At 34.8% G+C, this 20,049-nt stretch overlaps 1 protein-coding gene across 8 annotated transcripts in view; it reads right to left on the reverse strand.

Annotated features, from left to right (window-relative positions):
- The window catches only part of magu (SPARC related modular calcium binding-like protein magu), a 310,140-nt gene continuing 290,091 nt past the window's right edge, over positions 1–20,049 (reverse strand). For all 8 annotated transcript variants that reach the window (XM_069836155.1, XM_069836154.1, XM_069836153.1 and 5 more), the window contains 6 exons: positions 19,019–19,144; positions 17,719–17,829; positions 15,076–15,178; positions 13,229–13,328; positions 12,969–13,134; positions 1–5,922 (listed from right to left, as the gene is read on the reverse strand). In XM_069836155.1, the coding sequence (XP_069692256.1) occupies positions 5,846–5,922; positions 12,969–13,134; positions 13,229–13,328; positions 15,076–15,178; positions 17,719–17,829; positions 19,019–19,144 (683 nt within the window). In that variant the 3' untranslated portion in view covers positions 1–5,845. The remainder of the gene's footprint in view (positions 5,923–12,968; positions 13,135–13,228; positions 13,329–15,075; positions 15,179–17,718; positions 17,830–19,018; positions 19,145–20,049) is intronic.

The raw sequence follows: 20,049 nt of genomic DNA on the forward strand, positions 1-20,049 counted from the left end.
CACATGAATATAAAGCTTGTAATATTATCTGTGAATACAAATGTGACCTTAAAACTGGCCAATGTGAGGAAAGATAGAATCAACTATCAATAATTACTTACAAATATGAAAATATACAATAAACTTTCTTACAAAACATAATCCTTACTTCGAACTATGCTCTCCATTGCACTATGATATCATACAGATTATATGCTCAGTGGCTGCGGGGAAGCTGCAATATTGTTCTTTTTAAGAATTTCTGAACACTATAGTGTGTTAAGAACTCTGTTTATAATGGAATTGTCTCATAGTTTAGTTAAATGTCCAACTATCATTTCAAGAATTTATAAGTATAACTACACTCTTAATACTCCTGTTTTCTTTAAATAATGATATAACATTATCTTCCTGGCATACTAAGCAACAAATGGAACTTGAACACCCAGAGTTGAAGTATGTTTCTTACTCATCAAACTACTTAACTACCGTATTTGAGAATTTACTTTGATGTGTGAAAATAATCTTGAAGAACAATGCAATAACATAACACCTGATTAAATTAAATTATGTACCTAATTCAAATATCGTCTTCAGTGGTATAGCGGTTATTGTACTTACCTATGGACCAGAGTATCGAGGGTTCAAAACCAGCTTACGATTTGTAATGAAAAACTCAAACATGTTTTCCATTCAGGATGGAAGTACACTTGGGATTGTATGTTACACTAATTTTGTGGTATACAGAAGAATCTTATGGCATTCAACAGATTAATATTGTATGCAATATTCTCAAAATATGCACTGTATTATCTGCTTAAAGTTCTTGTTTTCAGTTGTAAATGATTGTTGGCTGGTAGGTACCTAAAAGTAGGAATGATTTAATAATTCTGTCAATTCAAGGAAGAGATAAATGCATCCCTGAGTTATGAAGTGAAGAAATTAAAAGCAGTTATGAGTCTTAACATCACACACAGATACTCGTGCTTAGAAAATCGTAGCTTGACCTTCATAATCACACAGAAATGTTATTCCAATAAGCGAGATGATTCGACCATTGAAGCAGGACAACTAATCAGAAACAGGGTATTTTCCTATGTTCCAGAATAAACTTCAGTCAGTGCTGTCATGGTAATTTTTTTCTTGGCCATACGCCCCATCCCTTGTTTTCTACCTTGAAATATATTTTACTTTACTCTCTCTATCTTTCCGACCATCATTTAATAATTTTTTTAATATTAAAGAAGAAGTAAATAAATTGTCTTTCTTTACATTTTAATTGTACAACAAGTTTGATTTAAAGAATATACCATGTAGCACCACCGTAGATTCACACTTGTCTCGATGAATCTTGGAGTGTGTATTTTCAGTCATTATTTTATATAATTCTGGATTCAGTGCTGCAGAGGTGAATAATTTTTGTTTATGAACATCAAACAAAATACATTAGGAACAGCAAGAGATGATCTTATATCTGTACAGATCTCCGCATACAAAACTTAGGCACCTATATGCCGTATGGCTCTGTACAGACAAAATTTTCTTTTTCTCAGACGATTAATTAAAAAAATTATAAGTTCCCATACGATGTACGGTCCCGTATGGCCTCCATGACAGCACTGACTTCAGCTATGACAAAAATGCATTCCACAAAAAAATGTAAAAAAGAAGATACCAGTACTGTATAAAACTTAAGTGAAGCATTTTAAAATAACGGCAATACTACTTGCATTTCCACGTGGCACTGAAAATTAGCTTCATATCATCAGACCAGTGGATAATATAAATGACAGAAATTAAAGTCTTTCAAAGGGTGGCAAGTTATACTACCATTCAATATCACGTCAGATATTAAATAACAAATGGTAACAATATTGTATGTTTATTTTAAATTTGAACTAATGACTTGTAAAGTGCGTCGAATAAAATACAGAGGTACAATTCACCAGGTCCTGAACAAGTGAGACAACCAAGACGCAATTAGAAAGACTACCTTAGACTAAAAGGTAACCTGGGGTCTACTTCACAGTGGTGGTAGTGACAGCAGTACTGTTATTACTGGCAAAGAAAAAGGAAATAAAATGGAGGAGGAGAAACATTGAAGATGAAGAATACTCGAGAAAAGTTGCAGTATTCTGTACACAAACTTCACCTCATAGCAACAAAATTTAATATACAGAGTGGTAAAAAAATAACCGAAATTATTCTAGTGTTGAACATATGATTTTGGATGTTGGAGAGCACTCAAATACAGATATTCCACGAACTAAAAGAAGCTGAATTCTGCTATAAGAGTGCTACGAATTATCTAACATCCAATCCTATGACAGTCCAAAGGCACGCTAGAATGAAAACTTATTAAATTAAAACAAATGTTCTTGTATGGTAGTGAAATATGATCAATTAGGAAACATAACGTATATTGACTCACTTCAGTCGAGATGTCTCAGAAAACTGCAGGCTTTACATTGCTAGACTTGAAGAGAAATTTAGACATTGTAAAAGAACTCAAAATGATACCAATAAGGGACTGCATTAATCAGTACAGGACAAACTGGCTACAACAATAAACAGAATGGATAGAACTAGGATCCTAAAAAAATTCTCTGTAGGCCTACACTGTTAGAGGAAAAAAATCGCCTCAATGACCACCAAAAAGATGGCAGGAGACCATAACAGACCACCAAACCTAAAACTAGAAAGGAAATTGATGATGAAGAAGAAAATGAAGATGGTGATGATGTTGAAAGTGAATAGTATAAAGAATGTTAATGAAGATGATTGTGAAGAATGAAGATTACGATGTATTACGATTTTTCTGAAAGTTATGAAGATTGGTGATTATGAGAATTATAATGATTATGAAGAATGACAATGTTTATAAGAATTATAACGATTATGAAGAATGACATGGTTATGAGAGTTTATAAAGATTATGAAGACTGGTGATGATTGGATATATGAGTTTGAGAATTTTAACGATTATGAAGAATAATAATGATTATGAGAATTATAAAAATTATGAAAAATAATGATGATTATGAGAATTATGAATATCATGACAATGATTTTAGATTTATAAAGATTTATGAAGAATGACTATGGTTATGAGAATTATAATGATTATGAAAAATAGCGATAGTCATGAGAGTTTATAAAGATTATGAAGAAGGATGCTAGATATGAGAATTATAAATATTATGAAGAATGGTGATGATTATGAGAATTTTAATGATTATGAACAATGATAATGATTATGAGAATTACAAAAATATTAAGAATGGTGAAGAAGAACATAAAGAATGACGATTATTTTTTTAGTTATAAGGATTTATGAAGAATGACGATGGTTATGAGCAGGCATGCCCAGCGCGGGCAATTCTAGCCTTTAAACTAGGTGCAAGAGTGACGTAGAATATCTTTTAAATGTGTGTCTGCATGCGATTCTGAGGTTCTACGTCACTGCTGCACCTCTTTTAAAGGCTAGAATTGGCTGTGTTGGGCATGCCTGGTTACGAGAATTAGAAAGATTACGAAGAATTTTGATGATTATGAGAATTTTAATAATTATGAATATTCCATTTTGAATCTTGTGTACACCACTTTTAACACTTGAATATAATTAATTGATGAACTAGTGGACTTACTCGTGTTAAATATGTATTATTTGTCCGGCTTACAGCTGTTTCACCCCGATCAAATCCTCAACACACAGATCAATTTCAGTACACACACACTATTCGACTCCACACTTCAACACCTTCCAACAATAAAACACACCCTCCTAACAGGCAGATAAGTTGAGATGACGCCGCGATCTAGTAGGCTCTGATGATGGTGCGTGAAGCACTGAAACAGCTGTAAGCCGGACAAATAATACATATTTAACATGAGTAAGTCCACTAGTTCATCAATTAATTATGAATAATGGTAGTGATTATGAGAATTACAAAACTTTATGAAGAAAGGTGATTATTATGAGTAGACTTCGTTGAATTGCCACACGCACCATGCAATCAGGTTGCCGATGTACGGTAGTATAGAGGAGGTGGGCAACCTCCCGGTATCGTAGTATAAGCAGTTCATGTTAAGAGTTGTGTCCGGTCCAAATAGATAGAGCAGCTACAGCTAATGTATACCTATGTAAGCACTTGTTTTTGCATTACTGTGGTTGGAATAGTCAAAGCTTAACATTTGTTCAGTGCAGACAAGAATTCAATCAAACATACTACAATGAGAGTGTTGCTGTGCCAAATAATTGCCCCTGGAATACCCTTACCCCCGCAGCCAGTCTTGCTCCGTTGGGGAGCGTGGTTGGATGCTGTTAATTATTATGCAGAACATTACGGTAAAATAATGGAGGTAATTGATGCATTGGATAGCACAGACAGTTCCTCTGTTGCAGCTGTAAAATCGTTGTCTTCTGAACAGCTATTGGAAGATATTCTGTTCATTGATTCTAATTTTAAAATCGTGTCCAAAAGCATCACCCTGTTACAATCGTCTAAACTATAACTCTCAGAAGCCCTTAATATAGTGGATAAAGTATCACAAACCGTTATCCAAAATAACAATTCACAAATTTCAGAAAAAGTGAAATGTAAGTTGAGAAACATTATTGCTAAAAATTCTGCCTATTCACAACTACGTGTTATAAATGATATACCATCAGGTCACGACAAGACGTCTGAAGTTGGTGTACTAAAAAGTAGTAACTTTCAAATATGTACGTATTACATCGTGTGATGTTGAACGTATATTTTCCCAATATAAAAACTGTTTGAGTGACCATCGGAGGAGGTTCACTTTGCAGTCGCTCAAAACGTACGTAACTCTTATCTGGAATGCACATATTCAAGGATGATGTGAAAATATTACATTAAATTTTAAGAGTTAATATATCTCACTACAAAATAATTGTGTATTTATATGTTTAGACATTTCCTACTTCAATGATCATTCATTATATTTCTTGAATGCAGGATACAGGTTTTGGGGTAACCGGAGTATACTGCTCAGTGTTTATATTAGAGGCATACTCTATCCTTTCCACGCCTTCTTCTCATACAGTCTATACTGCGTGCATAGTAAACCTTACGGTTCTCGTGGCAATTCCACGAAGTCTAATTATGAGTATTGTGAATATGATTAAAAATGATGATGATTTTTGGAATTATAAATATTTATGAAGTATGCTGACGATTATGATAATTGTGAAGAATGATGATAATGATAATTCGGAAGAGACGTAAGATAAAATCGCCATATAAATAGTTAAGATTCTGGCAGAAATCCGAGAAATAGAAACATTTCGTAAACATGGCTCTACCCCCTTCTAATAATTGCCGTTCCTATTACTGCAGTCTTTATATTTGGTCACAGTATTACAATACACAGCAGCATCACTAACGTCCTCTGAACTAGCTGTACCACAACTAGTGGCTACACTTGAGATGTACAGTATTTCCTAGTCTTTATATTAAGCTGGATAATCACTCATATATTATAGTAGGCCGGGAACAGCGCAGCAACGATTCGAAGTGGGACGACCTGCATGAAATATTGCAGAGGTCATCCCTAAAATAATTACTTGGAGAGTGTACTAAATATTTATGCAAAATATTTCACTTACAACAATAAATAAACACAAAAATATGACTTAATGAAAGCACTCAGACCGAGCCAAGGATGCCCAGTCTTCACACGCATGCACACGCACAGACATACACATACACATACACACACAGAAACACTGCATTGGTTCTCACTGTTGCATTTTAGTATTGGCACATTCAGTAATCTGTGATCTGTATTGTTTGTGAAGTTAATCAGTATATGGCATCCTGTGGTATCACAAAGAGGTCAATCAGTCCTCTCCCTTGAGATACATCTGAAGGGGGTTGAGTCCTCTTCTCCGTGACGAAGATGTGGGAGTTACTGGCACTGCGAAAGAGAGAGAAAGACTGTCAGAATAAGTTTCATGTTGAATTGTCATATTACGCCTATTGCTAAGGTCAATGAATGCGCGAATTATCCAGCATATTAACAGCATCAAAATGACAATACTGCATGTTCAGTTCAAAGTGTGTCGTGGCTCGCTGTATATCGTCATGTTGCTAGCCGATGAGCCTAGAGAATGCAATCTTCCTACACTTCCGCAGAGGCATATTATCTATGTGCCAGAGAAGTTGCCTGGTAAGTACAGCGTTCATTCTGAAAAATACTTACTGATACGTACCGTAACGCCGGTAGTGGCAGGAATGTGAACTGTTTGGAAACATGTACTGAGGTGAGTTTTTTTCTTACTGTCGGGATATGGGGGGAGGGTTAAGACGATTACTTACGGACACGGAGCATTTGATTTGTGTTGTGGAATGTTGCCGTACGCAACCGATGATAACAAATACCCTGCATACGACTTGCCCGCGCAAAACACAGTTCAAAAGAGGTTATGGTAGCACACAGACCGTACAGGCTGCCACGACGTTCAAGTTATACCGTACACATTCTCAAGTTCAGATGGAACGCCTTGATTAATAGGCAACTTCTCTGACATAAAAGCTGAAACTCGCTTCAAATCGCTGACTCACCAACAGTGACGTCATGACACACTTTGAAATGAACACCCAGAAGAAGAAAAAGCACTGATCCAATATGAAAAACATCAGATTACCATGAAACAAAATTGGTATCGATACAGTTCTCCCTGTAGATTAAAAACTCAAAAAAGTTTCATATGCATGGTTCAAGAATTAAAACAGAAAATCAACATCCCGAATTTAAAAGAAAACTTACAAATTAAACCAAACCCTTTAACTCTATTAAATATAGAGTATAATCTAAATTTAACACAAGAAATACTGAAATCAGAAATAAACACTGAAATAATAAAACAATTGTCTTTAGAGACAATTAATATTAGGTACCCTCCACAAAACTGGCTTCATTTATACACTGATGGATCCTTGATCTCCAGAGAACAAGGTGCCGGTGCAGGTGTTACGTGCTGTCTCTTCTCACTTTATAGATCTCTTGGATATGGAACAACAAGTTTTGATGGTGAAATCATTGCAATAAGTGAAAGTCTCAGGAATCTTCTATGCCACATCAATAAATTTAAGAATGCAGTTATATTGTCAGACTCCAAAGCAGCTATTCTATCAATAGTCTCTAGGCACACACCTTCATCCCAAGAAGCAGAAATAACTAAAATGGTCTCTCAATTAGTAACATTCAATAAAAGAATTGCATTCCAATGGATATCATCCCATTGTGGAATCCTGGGAAACGAGAATGCGGATGCTTTAGCAAAGAAGGGCAGCACTGCTACTTACAGACCTATTACTAAATCTACGTATTACTCTGTGAAAAGATTTATTAAATCTACATACTTAGACTCCAACAAACAGAATTTGATAACACAATCTCAAGGGAAAAAAATGGAACTCTCTGCATCATAATCCACAGTTGATTCCCAATTTACCACGCAAATCGTCTGTAGCTGCATTTAGATTGGCAACAGGCCATGACTGTTTGGCCAAACACCTGCATAGAATTGGAATATATCAGTCCCCTAACTGTCCATTGTGCAACTCAAATCAAGAAATGGATTCAGAACACCTCAAAATCTGTGCTTCAGTGGCTGACCATGACAATATCTTTGAAAAGTATTGGAGTGCAAGAGGTAAAATGACTTTATTGTCAAACGCCTGGTATTAGAAAACAACAACAACAATAACAACAACAACAACAACAACATTTATTTTTGTACATTTCACCTTTCATCCATCCCCACAGACAAAAATCAACAGGAGTAAGGTCTGAGGACGGTGGTGGCCAAAGTACGTGATGATGTGTCACCTGATGGGTAAAATGTACAGTGGCTGTATCATGCTGGAAGAACAGGCCCATCATTGTATCCAAGGAAACTACAAACAGGTGTTTCTCTATACCTATTATGAACAGTGTTGTCCTCAGATGATCTCAGAAGAGAGACACGTACTGCTCCTTTGTATGTAGCCATTTGTTGTTTCTTCATACTATTTGTAAGACTTGTTATGCGTTCGAACAACTGTATGTCCACATCCATTGAAAATTGGACACATGTTTACTATGAACTTTTTTTTTACTCAAGAGTAGTGCATAATATCCTTAAAATGTATAATATATTTTCCTGAATCACCCTACTGTATAGGCTAGGGTGACCAGACGTCCCGTTTTTAACGGGATTATCCCTTCTATATAATAAAAGTAATATAATACAGTTATATGAACACTTTTTAATGATTGAATAAAATTAATAAAATCGGTTAAAAACCATACATGTTTCGGAGGAATGCTCCTCCATCTTCAGTGGTAGTACCACGACGCTGGTACAGATGTTCGACCGCGTAACGTAGCTTAAGGAAGACTGAACTATCTTACTCATGAACACTGTTGCATCTGACCTAACTTATGTAATTTAATTGGGATTATCCCTTTTTTCAGCTTCTTGTCCTCTATCCCGAGAAAAGTATGCTCGGGACGTCAAATGTCCTGGTTTTTTAAAAATGGCGTCCCATTTGCCTAAATTATTGTTGAAACATTTCCTTTTCTTCTATTTTATTTAACTATCACGTAAAACATTGATTAACTCTATATTGTTTCTATCAGATGTTACTGCAATGAATTCAATAAAGGTCATGTTAATCACAAAATGTCATTTCAAAAATGTGTCTTGCATGGACTTCTATAGTTTCCTGAAGGAAAGGCTAACACTTCTAGAGCAAATTCACTCATCAAAGAAATATGATGCTGATTGTACAGTTCATCTTCAAGGAGAATGTTAAAATAGTTAAAAGGTAGGCTAATATGAGGTAAAAAATTTTGTTATGAAACAAGTTCAGATATGGATATAATGTAAGGTTTAATTAACCTGAAGTATTTTTAAACAGATAAGTTAACTTAATTAACCCAGACTAGTTGCAATATAAAAAAATGGTTAACAATGACTTAAGCCAATTATAATTATTAGGCCTATAACCTAGTTATTGTAAACAGTGTAGTATTTATTACTTTAAAATAAATAAAACTGGACCTTATTGCTCACTGGCATTATATAAACACAAGTAATAATGAATGTTTAGATAAAATGTTGATTGAAGTCAACTTTAATAAGTGTCCCGTTTTTTTATTTTGAGAATCTGATCACCCTAGTATATACCTATATCAATGATATTAAAAACTTTTATTTTCGCTGCTGGCATACTGCGGAGAAATTTTAATTACTTCACCTTTCATAAACGACATAGAATATGTTCAAAACCAAGCTTTCAGACTCATTACTGGTGGAATCAAAACAACTCCAAAAGATTCTATGAGATTCCTCACTAATATTAACAGCATCAAAATGACAATAGAAGAAAAAGCACTGATTCAATATGAAAAACTTATCAGATTACCAGGAAACAATTGGCATTCATACAGTCCTCTCTGTAGATTGAAAACTCAAAAAAGTTTCATATCCATTGTTCAAGAATTAAAAAAAAAATCAACATCCCGAATTTAAAAGAAAACTTACAAATTAAACCAAACCCTTTAACTCTATTAAATATAGAATATCATCTAAATTTAACAGAAGAAATACTGAAATCAGAAGTAAACACTGAAATACTGAAACAATTGTCTTTAGAGACAATTAATATTAGGTACCCTCCACAAAACTGGCTTCATTTATACACTGACGGATCCTTGATCTCCAGAGAACAAGGTGCCGGTGCAGGTGTTACGTGCTGTCTCTTCTCACTTTATAGATCTCTTGGGTATGGAACAACAAGTTTTGATGGAGAAATCATTGCAATAAGTGAATGTCTCAGGAATCTTCTATGCCACATCAATAAATTTAAGAATGCAGTTATATTGTCAGACTCCAAAGCAGCTATTCTATCAATAGTCTCTAAACACACACCTTCATCTCAAACAGCAGAAATAACTAAAATGCTCTCTCAATTAATATCACTCAATAAAAGAATTGTATTCCAATGGATACCATCCCATTGTGGAATCCTGGGAAACGAGAATGCGGATGCTTTAGCAAAGAAGGGCAGCACTGCTACTTACAGACCTGTTGCTAAATCTACGTATTACTCTGTGAAGAGATTTATTAAATCTACATACTTAGACTTCAACAAACAAAATTTGATAACTCAATCCCAAGGGAAAAAATGGAACTCTCTGCATCAAAATCCACAGTTAATTCCCGATTTACCACGAAAATCGTCTGTAGCTGCATTTAGATTGGCAACAGGCCATGATTGTTTGGCCAAACACCTGCATAGAATTGGAATATATCAGTCCCCTAACTGTCCATTGTGCAACTCAAACCAAGAAATGGATTCGGAACACCTCAAAATCTGTGCTTCAGTGGCTGGTTATGATAATATCTTTGAAAAATATTGGAGTGCAAGAGGTAAAATGACTTTATTGTCAAACACCTGGCATTAGAAAAGAACAACAACAACTTTTATTTTCGCTAAAGGTAAAAGTCAGTCATATTATCCCACTGCCTGGCAGGCGGGGTAGAGTTGTTAAGTAATATTGTTGGCTGGGCAGTATTTGAAATACATTTGTATTTTGTATTTTGTAATTTGTAAGGATTTTCGAAAGTATTTTGTATTTTGTATTTAAATACATAAAATTGATGTATTTTGTATTTCAAATACTCAAAATACTTTTTTTTTCTTCTTGTTCTTCAAGTTTTAGATTTGGATTTGAAGAATGAATTTTTGTCTTATTTCCCTACCCATTTCAGTTGTGCTAGCCATACATTTAGTTTTCTTGCCACAACTGATTTCCTGAATGCCATGAAAAAATCTCCAACAGCATCAAGGATCCATCACCCAACACTTGCTAAATGTTTAGCATTATGGAATGCGTCTAGGAGACTCAAATACTCAGAAATTATAACAGATGTATGAAATATTCATTAAAGTTTCCTTGCCCAACTCGATTGAATTCTCTTTATGACTCAATCTCTCAAATATTGCAATTCAAACATGATATAAACAGTATATGTGAAAACCTGGGATTGCCAACTTTCAAAGATGGACTTTTAGAAGATGAAAGTTTCAGTACCTTGAAGAATATTGTGCAGTTCTGAATCCCATTGCCTTAGCCTTTAATTTAATGCAAAATGAGAAGACGTGCTATTACGGTCAAATTTTGTCAACATTAATTTCCCTTAAAGACAGATTACATATTCTGTTACCTAGTAATCTACGCCATCTATTCCAAGTAACTCCAATCCTAATAAGTTCACATTCATCAAGATTCTCCCAGAAAAAAATTGAGCCATTTCGGCAGCTTACTCCACCCATCATTGAAGATGAGATGGCTACCTGGCATTTCCTCACTAAGTGATAAGAAGAGAACACAGAATATGTGTGTGAAATCAGCTGAGCAGTTGTCTGCTACATCTTTGGTCAGTTCAGACGACGAAAACAATTTTTATGTTTTCAACTCAAGTAAAACAGACTTTGAAAAGCAAAAAGAAAAGAGCTTGTCTGCTGTGGAGTATGAGCTCATACAATTCTTCAATGGCAAAAGGACAATGCACTCTAGAGAATTACCCAAGAGTGAAACAAGCTTTTATAAATATAATACAAGTTTGTGTTCCTCTGCGCCTGTAGAAAGACTGTTGTGTTTTGCAGGATTTATTCATTCACAAGCAAGGGGATCCTTATCTTATGAACATTTGAGGAACTGGTTGTTTTCAAAGGGAGCAGCAATTATTCATATGTAGCATAATTTCATTGCTGACTGGAAAAAGGAAGAAGTTCAGTTACAGTGTTTATATAAAACTTCGAGGTAAAAATACTTTTAATGTTAATATAATATTTTAGATTTTCAGTAATATTTTTATTTCTTTAGGCCTATATATTGTATCGAGTATTTGAAATACAAATGTAGTTTGAGTATTTGAAATACAAATGTATTTTGGTTAATTTTTTTTAAGTATTTTGTATTTGTATTTCAAATACAATTATTCGAAGTATTTTGTATTTGTATTTGAAATACTTGGATGTCAGTATTTTGCCCAGCCCTGATTGTGACCGCTCCTCCAGCTCCAGAATTCTCGAATCCTCACAGCTAAACTATTTCCAACTAAAGATTGAAGCAGACGTAAACAAAACCGAAATGTATTACTCCGCAATCGCAAGCTAGCTACCAAAGCAACCACCAGGGCGCATTATTTCCAGCAAGTGAGCACGCAGGGCAGCCACCGTCTGATATATTGCAGACAACATTTCAACACATCCATTCAACTAACCCGTAATATAGTCACAGAGGGTTAATATTTATTATTTCTCTACTGGGAATAGTGGATTTTAATTTTCTGTAGATTCGTGATTAAATGTTATTCTTTGAAGAGTGGAGAATTTCTTTAATTCTACAGAAATTTATTTGAGGTTGACAACATTGAATCTCGCACTGTGTTATACCAGCCGTGCTGATGTGCTCTGTGAAGCTGCAAGTCACCTTGGGAGGGATTTAATGCCTATTACGCATGCGCGTTGCCATAATACACGTTACAATGATTTAACACGCAATGTCTGAAACTACTAATATAAACATGTTGTTTAAATCGTACGAAAGTGTTCTTATAAGCATGTTTAATTCACTCGTATTCCATGCATATTATACATTTTATTATTTTAGAAGGAACTATTTTAATATGAGGAAGAAGATGACAAGGATGAGTTTGCAGGCGTTGTGCGTCCAATAGCCAATCAGGAACCATTAAGCCACGTGCATTTATTTACATTTACGTCAATCTTTAGCTGGAAAGAGAGTAGAGTGGAGAGGAGGCAGAAGGGTGGCCTACACTCTAGGCGCCGTTACTGCAAGCGATCCTGCTCACGTGATGCGTTTATTTTTTTCACCCGAGGGAAAAACCTTATATAAAACACTACTGTGCAAAAAACATAACATCGTTGTCAGGTGTCACTCACATTTATTGGTGCGCTGGGGGATGACGCAATTCAGCCACTCTCTGATGCTGATCTTGCGGTCGTTGTTGACGTCACAGTGACGTGGAAGTCGCTTGCCACAGCGCCGCAGCTGTGCTTTCGAGGACACTAGCGATCGTAAGTTCTTCCACTCCTTCCTCTCCAGCACCTGTTCGACAGCAAACGATCAATTCAATCTCGCTGCGCCAAGCCAGGTGGCAGATCCCAGCTCACGCATCGCTAACACTAGGCCGGCTGGCTACCTTGTTATTGTCCTTGTCTAGCATCACGAAGGTCCAGCTGGCGGCCTGCTCCTCCACGGACACCGGCCACATCTCTATGATCGGTATGGTGGTGGTCGTGCTGTAACAATAACACACGCACCGCCACATAACAAATATTCGGTCTTTTGACTGAAATTCCAAGTTTGTGTGATCTTCCTACTATGGCAACACTGACGGCCCGATTATAACTAAATAAACATAAAAACTGTGTTAATTTTCTTTATTAAAACAGATCATACAACACACATAATTGGGGCTAGGATTTTGATGACCTATAAATCATGAAAAAATGTCCTAAAAACAATGCATTTATGACCTAAAAATCTTTTAAAAATGCCCTTAAAAGTGCCCTAAAAATTGTTCTAACATAATTGGCTTAGTAGGAAAAGAGGTTTTGTATTACTTAATATTTACACTTACTTACTTACTTATTGGCTTTTAAGGAACCCGGAGGTTCATTGCCGCCCTCACATAAGCTCGCCATTGATCCCTATCCTGAGCAAGATTAATCCAGTCTCTACCATCATATCCCACTTCCCTCAAATCCATTTTAATATTATCTTCCCATCTACGTCTCGGCCTCCCCAAAGGTCTTTTTCCCGCCGGCCTCCCAACTAACACTCTATATGCATTTCTGGATTCGCCCATACGTGTTACATGTCCTGCCCATTTCAAGCGTTAATATTTAGACTAGTAATTAAATTAAATCATAGAACCAACATTTAAGTTTATTTAATTTTACATAATTTTTTTCTAAGTGGTACACTTTCATTAATTATTTTACCTGATGTAGTTTACATGTAGTCAACCATAAGGCCACTCTTATCCGGAATTAGCAGGTACAGAGGAGTCTATATTGAAGGAGTGGTTGGAGTTTACTACGTTAAAATGGCAATATTTGTGTAGAAAAACGATTAAAATATTATACAAAATAATGGGTATTAGCCACCGGCGTAGCTTGGTCGGTTAAGGTGCTTGCCTGCCGATCCGGAGTTGCGCTCGGTCGCGGGTTCGATTCCTGCTTGGGTTGACTATCTGGTTGGGGTTTTTCCTAAGTTTTTCCCAACCGTAAGACAAATGTCAGGTAATCTATGGCGAATCCTCGGCCTCATCTCACCAAATATCATATCGCTATCACCAATTCCATCGACGCTAAATAGCCTCGTAGTTGATACAGCGTCGTGAAATAAACAAGTAAAAAAATAAAGGGTATTAATGGACCAAATATGTAGACAAAATATCAAAGGAAATAAGTATTATTTTATATTAATAATGGGGATTTGGTCAAAATTAAATGAAAATGCCTAAAAAATGTCCAAATAAAACAAAAGATGCTCTTATGAGTTGAAACAGGAAAAAAATGCAAAAAAAAAAAAATGCCCTAACAAATGTGTCTTAAAACACTCAATTTATCACATAACATTTAGGGTGCTATTCATAGACATTTCGCCTATCCCGGCTATCCACTGGTTACTTGTACAGAATTCAAATCATATCCTATCGCTAACACTGGTTTATGAATACGAAAAACGCTGATCATCCACCGGAAGCCCGCGCTAAAAATGTCTATGAATATGGCCCATAAATACTAAAGCAGCTATGTTTCTGGCTTACTAGAAAAAAGATGCAATTTCATCAAAATCATAGTCCTACAAATAATACACTAATTCTAGGTTCAAATATTCACTGAAAATGAAAGTTCGTGCGAACTTCCTAATGTGGCAAAACTGACGGCCCAGACTGTGGCAATGTGGCAGATTTAAACTTTCGCTGCCTTGCTTTACCTCGCGGAGAAATTAAAGTAACTACCATCTAATTCATGTTACCTCCTTTCTGTTGTAGTTGTCTTGTTCGACGACGCTGCCATCTTCTTCTTCATCAGATCCATCAAATCCTTCAGGAAGGCTCTCTTGCGAGCTTCAGAACATCCTGCGTACGACAGATAGGCAATCACAGCATACCAGGAAATTATTTCTAACTTAGTGCTATCAGACGCCGCTATTTTATTATCTACTAGCCGTACCCGTGCGCTCCGCTGCACCCGTTAGAAATAAATATAAAGTAATTACATAATTAAAATAGGACATTTGATCCAGGGAACATTCGTGTTTGATATAAGGATAAATCGTTTAATATGTTACTTACTTTAAATTGCATCCAAATAATTAAAATGCGATCATTTTGGTCCAGAGACACTCATTTGGTGCAATGACAATTCCTTTAACATGTTTCTTAATTTTTATTACATGCAACCATAGTTTAATGAAGATTGACATCATTTAGATTTAATGTGTATATTTTATTTTATTTGTTATAGGTTTCCATTGAATTATAGTAATAACTTAATTTTAACCCTTGTTTTCTACGTATTGAGTAAATGGCGCTTGGCCCACTATGGTTCTGAACCCTTCAAATAACTTATATTATATTATATTATATTATATTATATTATATTATATTATATTATATTATATTATATTATATTATATTATATTATATTATATTATATCGTCGCCTGAATGCAAGAACTAGGTAACTCGAAATTTGCGTTTTTTAGTTATCTCTTTTATAGCTAGCAAAAATCGCACAAAATGTAATCCAGGATCTAGGTAACTGATCGAACGATACCAGTGACATCTATTTTCCAATATAACAAATAGGTAAAAGAAAACGAGACATATTCCTTAGTGCAATAAATAAGTAAATATGCAATGTCACAAAATATGAAAAATCAAGTTACCTAGTTCTTGCATTCAGGCGACGATATTATATTATATTATATTATATTATATTATATTATATTATATTATATTATATTATATTATATTATATTATATTATATTATATTATAGCCTATTATATTATATTATAGCCTATTATATTATATTGTATCAGATGTTACTGTAATAACATTATATCATTATGTCCATCTAGAGAAACTACACTTTCCAATGGTGAAATAATAATTAATTATACAAATCGGTTAATTTAGCTTCCGATATTACTTCATACAAACACAGAAACATTCTCTATAGGCTATCTTTCATAGCTTTCGATTGTTGCTGTCCAAGGCCCCTTATAGACGAAGTCATTTGTTTTTTAATTCATTACACGACCTTAAATGGCAGTTATTTTAATTTTAAAACTCATTTATCTCATTAAATATCAGTCCTGTAAAAATTTTTCAAGGAATAAAACTTATCGAAAATTAGTTTTAAAGAAAGTTTTGTTATGTAACATTTTTCACAAAAATCAATAATAAGCGAGATATTTCGATTTATTTAATTCAGGCCCCCTTATAACCCCCCCTTTTAAATAATGTATTTTGAATGCCATATAGCCTAAAATCTAAGTTACAACGAACTTAATTTATATTCCAATTTTCATCGAAATCCGTTCAGCCATTATCGCGTGAAAAGGTAACAAACATACAGACAGACAGACAGACAGACATACAAACAAAATTTTCAAAAAAGCAATTTTCGGTTTCAGGGTGGTTAATTATATGTTAGGACCAATTATTTTTGGAAAATCGAAAATTACCAGAAAAATTTCGGTTACAGATTTATTATTAGTATAGATTTGATTTAATCAATTACTGTATAATTAATTATTATTTCACCATTGGAAAGTGTAGTTTCTCTAGATGGACATAATACTATAATGTTATTACAGTACCTTCTGATATAATATAATATAATATAATATAATATAATATAATATAATATAATATAATATAATAGAATAGAATTTAAGTTATTTGAAGGGTTCAGAACCATAGTGGGCCAAGCGTCATTTACTGAATACGTAGAAAACAAGGGTTAAAATGAAGTTATTACCATAATTCAATGGAAACCTATAACAAGTAAAATAAAATATACACATTAAATCTAAATGATGTCAATCTTCATTAAACTATGGTTGCATGTAATAAAAATTAAGAAACAGGTTAAAGGAATTGCCATTGCACCAAATGAGTGTCTCTGGACCAAAATGATCGCATTTTAATTATTTGGATGCAATTTAAATGAAGTAACATACATATTAAACGATTTATCCTTCTATCAAACACGAATGTTCCCTGGATCAGATGTCCTATTTTAATTATGTAATTACTTTATATTTATTTCTAACGGGTGCAGCGGAGCACACGGGTACGGCTAGTCGTTAAATATGAGTGCAACGATATTAGTAAACACCTGCCAACAAATTTGAATTTTGAATTCATTTTTGTATTTGTTCCAATGAGTCCTATAATACAAACATGTGAAGCTTTGATATTTCAGACTTTGACTTATTTATAGTAAAATATATCCACAAAGATTTGCTAAAAAATAACTTTGTGGATATATTTTGCTATAAATAAGTCAAAGACTGAAATATCAAAACTTCGCATGTTTGTATTATCTGTCAACAAGTTCTTCCCTTGTTATTGGTACGTATGTTAATTGATGACACAACACCCTCACCTTTCATGGGCCTCGGCGGAGATAGCAAGGAATCGCAGTCGGGAAGCTCGTCCTTTTTTGACGTCCCGTCGATGGGCTTCCCGTTGTCCTCTTGCACGCACCAACAGTAACCTGCGGCAGATTATGAGTCGTAATTGACACCCTGCAGGATTAACGAGAGTTCTTGTGCCTCCATTGCTGACTCACCACATGATACAGTACAGCATGTCTAGTTAAGCACGAAAATTCTCGTCTTTTATGCCAGATTGCGAAAAAACTCACCTGCTTGACTTATCTGATATGCGGGATAATTGCTTCATCAACATAATTCCGCAATTAAAATATTGTTACATAAATAATTCTTATTTATATTACTCATTTCTTAGATAATAATTAATGTTTGAGTAACTAACTGATAAAAATAATTCTAAATTACAGGACTGATGGATCAAAAAACTTCTCGTTTGTATGACTGATCTTGAGAATCCCAGTTTTCATGACTAATCAAGAGAAGCTACTTTAGATGGCTGATCATGAGATACTCCGTTATCATGACCGATCAATAGAATTGTAGTTTGCATGACTGATCAAGAGAACCCTAGTTTGCATGATTGATCATGAGATTCCCCGTTTTCATGACTGATGAAGAGAATTCCCGTTTGCAAGACTGATAAAAAGAAACACTATTTGCAGGACTGATAAGAAGAAGCTCAGTTTTCAAGACTGATCAAGAGAAATATCGTTTGCATGACAGAACAAAAGAATTGTCGTTTGCATGACTAAAGAAGAGAAGTATTATTGCTTATATTACTGACTGATGAAGACAATTCTTGTTTGCATTGCTGACTAAACACGAGAATTCTCGTTAGTTTGCTGACTGATCAAGAGAATTTTCATTTGCATTACTAAATGAACAAAAGAAAATTTTGTTTTCCTGACTGACGAATCACTGACAGATCATTGTACAAAAAACTGTCTGAATAAGGAAATTCGCATTTACGTAATTTTTATCAATAGGATTGTAACTCTATGCTTGATATAGAGCAGGGGTCGTCAGCACAGAGCACGCTGGGGCTAGCGTCTCTTACCCGCGAAAAACGCAGTGCACCATAGTGCACTCTGTAGCTGCTAGCGGGTATGCTCTCTAGCTCTCCCTGCTGCACGACGGTGCACAAGAGACGGCACATTTCAGCGAGTGCTGACGACCAATGATATAGAGGATTCTAGGTTCGAATTTGCTTGATCAAGATAATTTTGATTTTCATGTCTGTATGATCAAGAAAAGTCTTATATTCTAACATAAATATCTCAACTTTCTGACCTGTGCTTTTGTAACACTGAATTATCTTGTAGCGTCCGTCTGGCGTGCACTCCGGGATGTAGTACTCACTGTTGTTGAGCTTTTGCTCCTCGAGCGCAGCTTTTCTGTCTGAGTGACAATCATTACCTGAACATAAAGCAAACATTACAACTTTGGGCAGGTAGCCGTGTCAGTAAAAAGGTTTGTGCTCAAAAATATTTCCCATAAAATAAATTGCAAAAAAAAAACGCTAATTGTTTTGCCGTACAATGCTAATACTTAATCTCTTACCAAGGATAAATTGCCAACCCGATGTCACACATCTGTATGGATATATTTTTGGTGAAGTTACATCGAAAATAAAAGGATTGGAGTTTCGGCTCTCTCTCACATAGGCCTTAGTTTGCTGTAAAAATGCATTCATAAAGGTGCTTTAACAAGATCAAATTTTCGCCAAATTCAACGCTCACAAGACTTCTCAAGACTTGTCAATAATTTTTTTTTTTGTGAAATAACTTAGATGCTCTAAAAGTCTTTGATTGACTTGAAAGTAAATAAGAACATGTTCTAATCGAATTCTTTGAAGAAATTGGCCAATAGCATTCGAAAATATTATGGCGCCAAGAAGCACAAAAAACTTGGCGTCCTTGCCGAGAGAAGTTGTTTGAGAGCTAAGTCAATTACATGAACTTAATGGATGCATATACGCTGTGGATTCTGGGGAATACCACAATATAATGAAGGAAAATAATGAGTATGAGGAAATTGCAAGGCAGATATCTCGAGTTAAGTACCAATACATTAATTTTAATGAAGATTATACCTATAACCTAGGCGAATGCTAATCGTAAATATTTTGTTTTAGAATAATATGAAACCGTAATGTTGTTCTTTAATACAGTCAAGTAACACAATTAATATTATTTTGTACAGTCTAGTTATTCTCCAAACGATTTATAAATTTAATATTGCAATAGGCTATTTGATAGACAGGCATACCAAATAAATAATCAGTCTTTGAGAATCTTCGACAAGCTTTCTTATAAAATACT

This window comes from Periplaneta americana, chromosome 9 (genome assembly GCF_040183065.1).
Source record: "Periplaneta americana isolate PAMFEO1 chromosome 9, P.americana_PAMFEO1_priV1, whole genome shotgun sequence".
Taxonomy (NCBI): Eukaryota; Metazoa; Arthropoda; class Insecta; order Blattodea; family Blattidae; genus Periplaneta; species Periplaneta americana.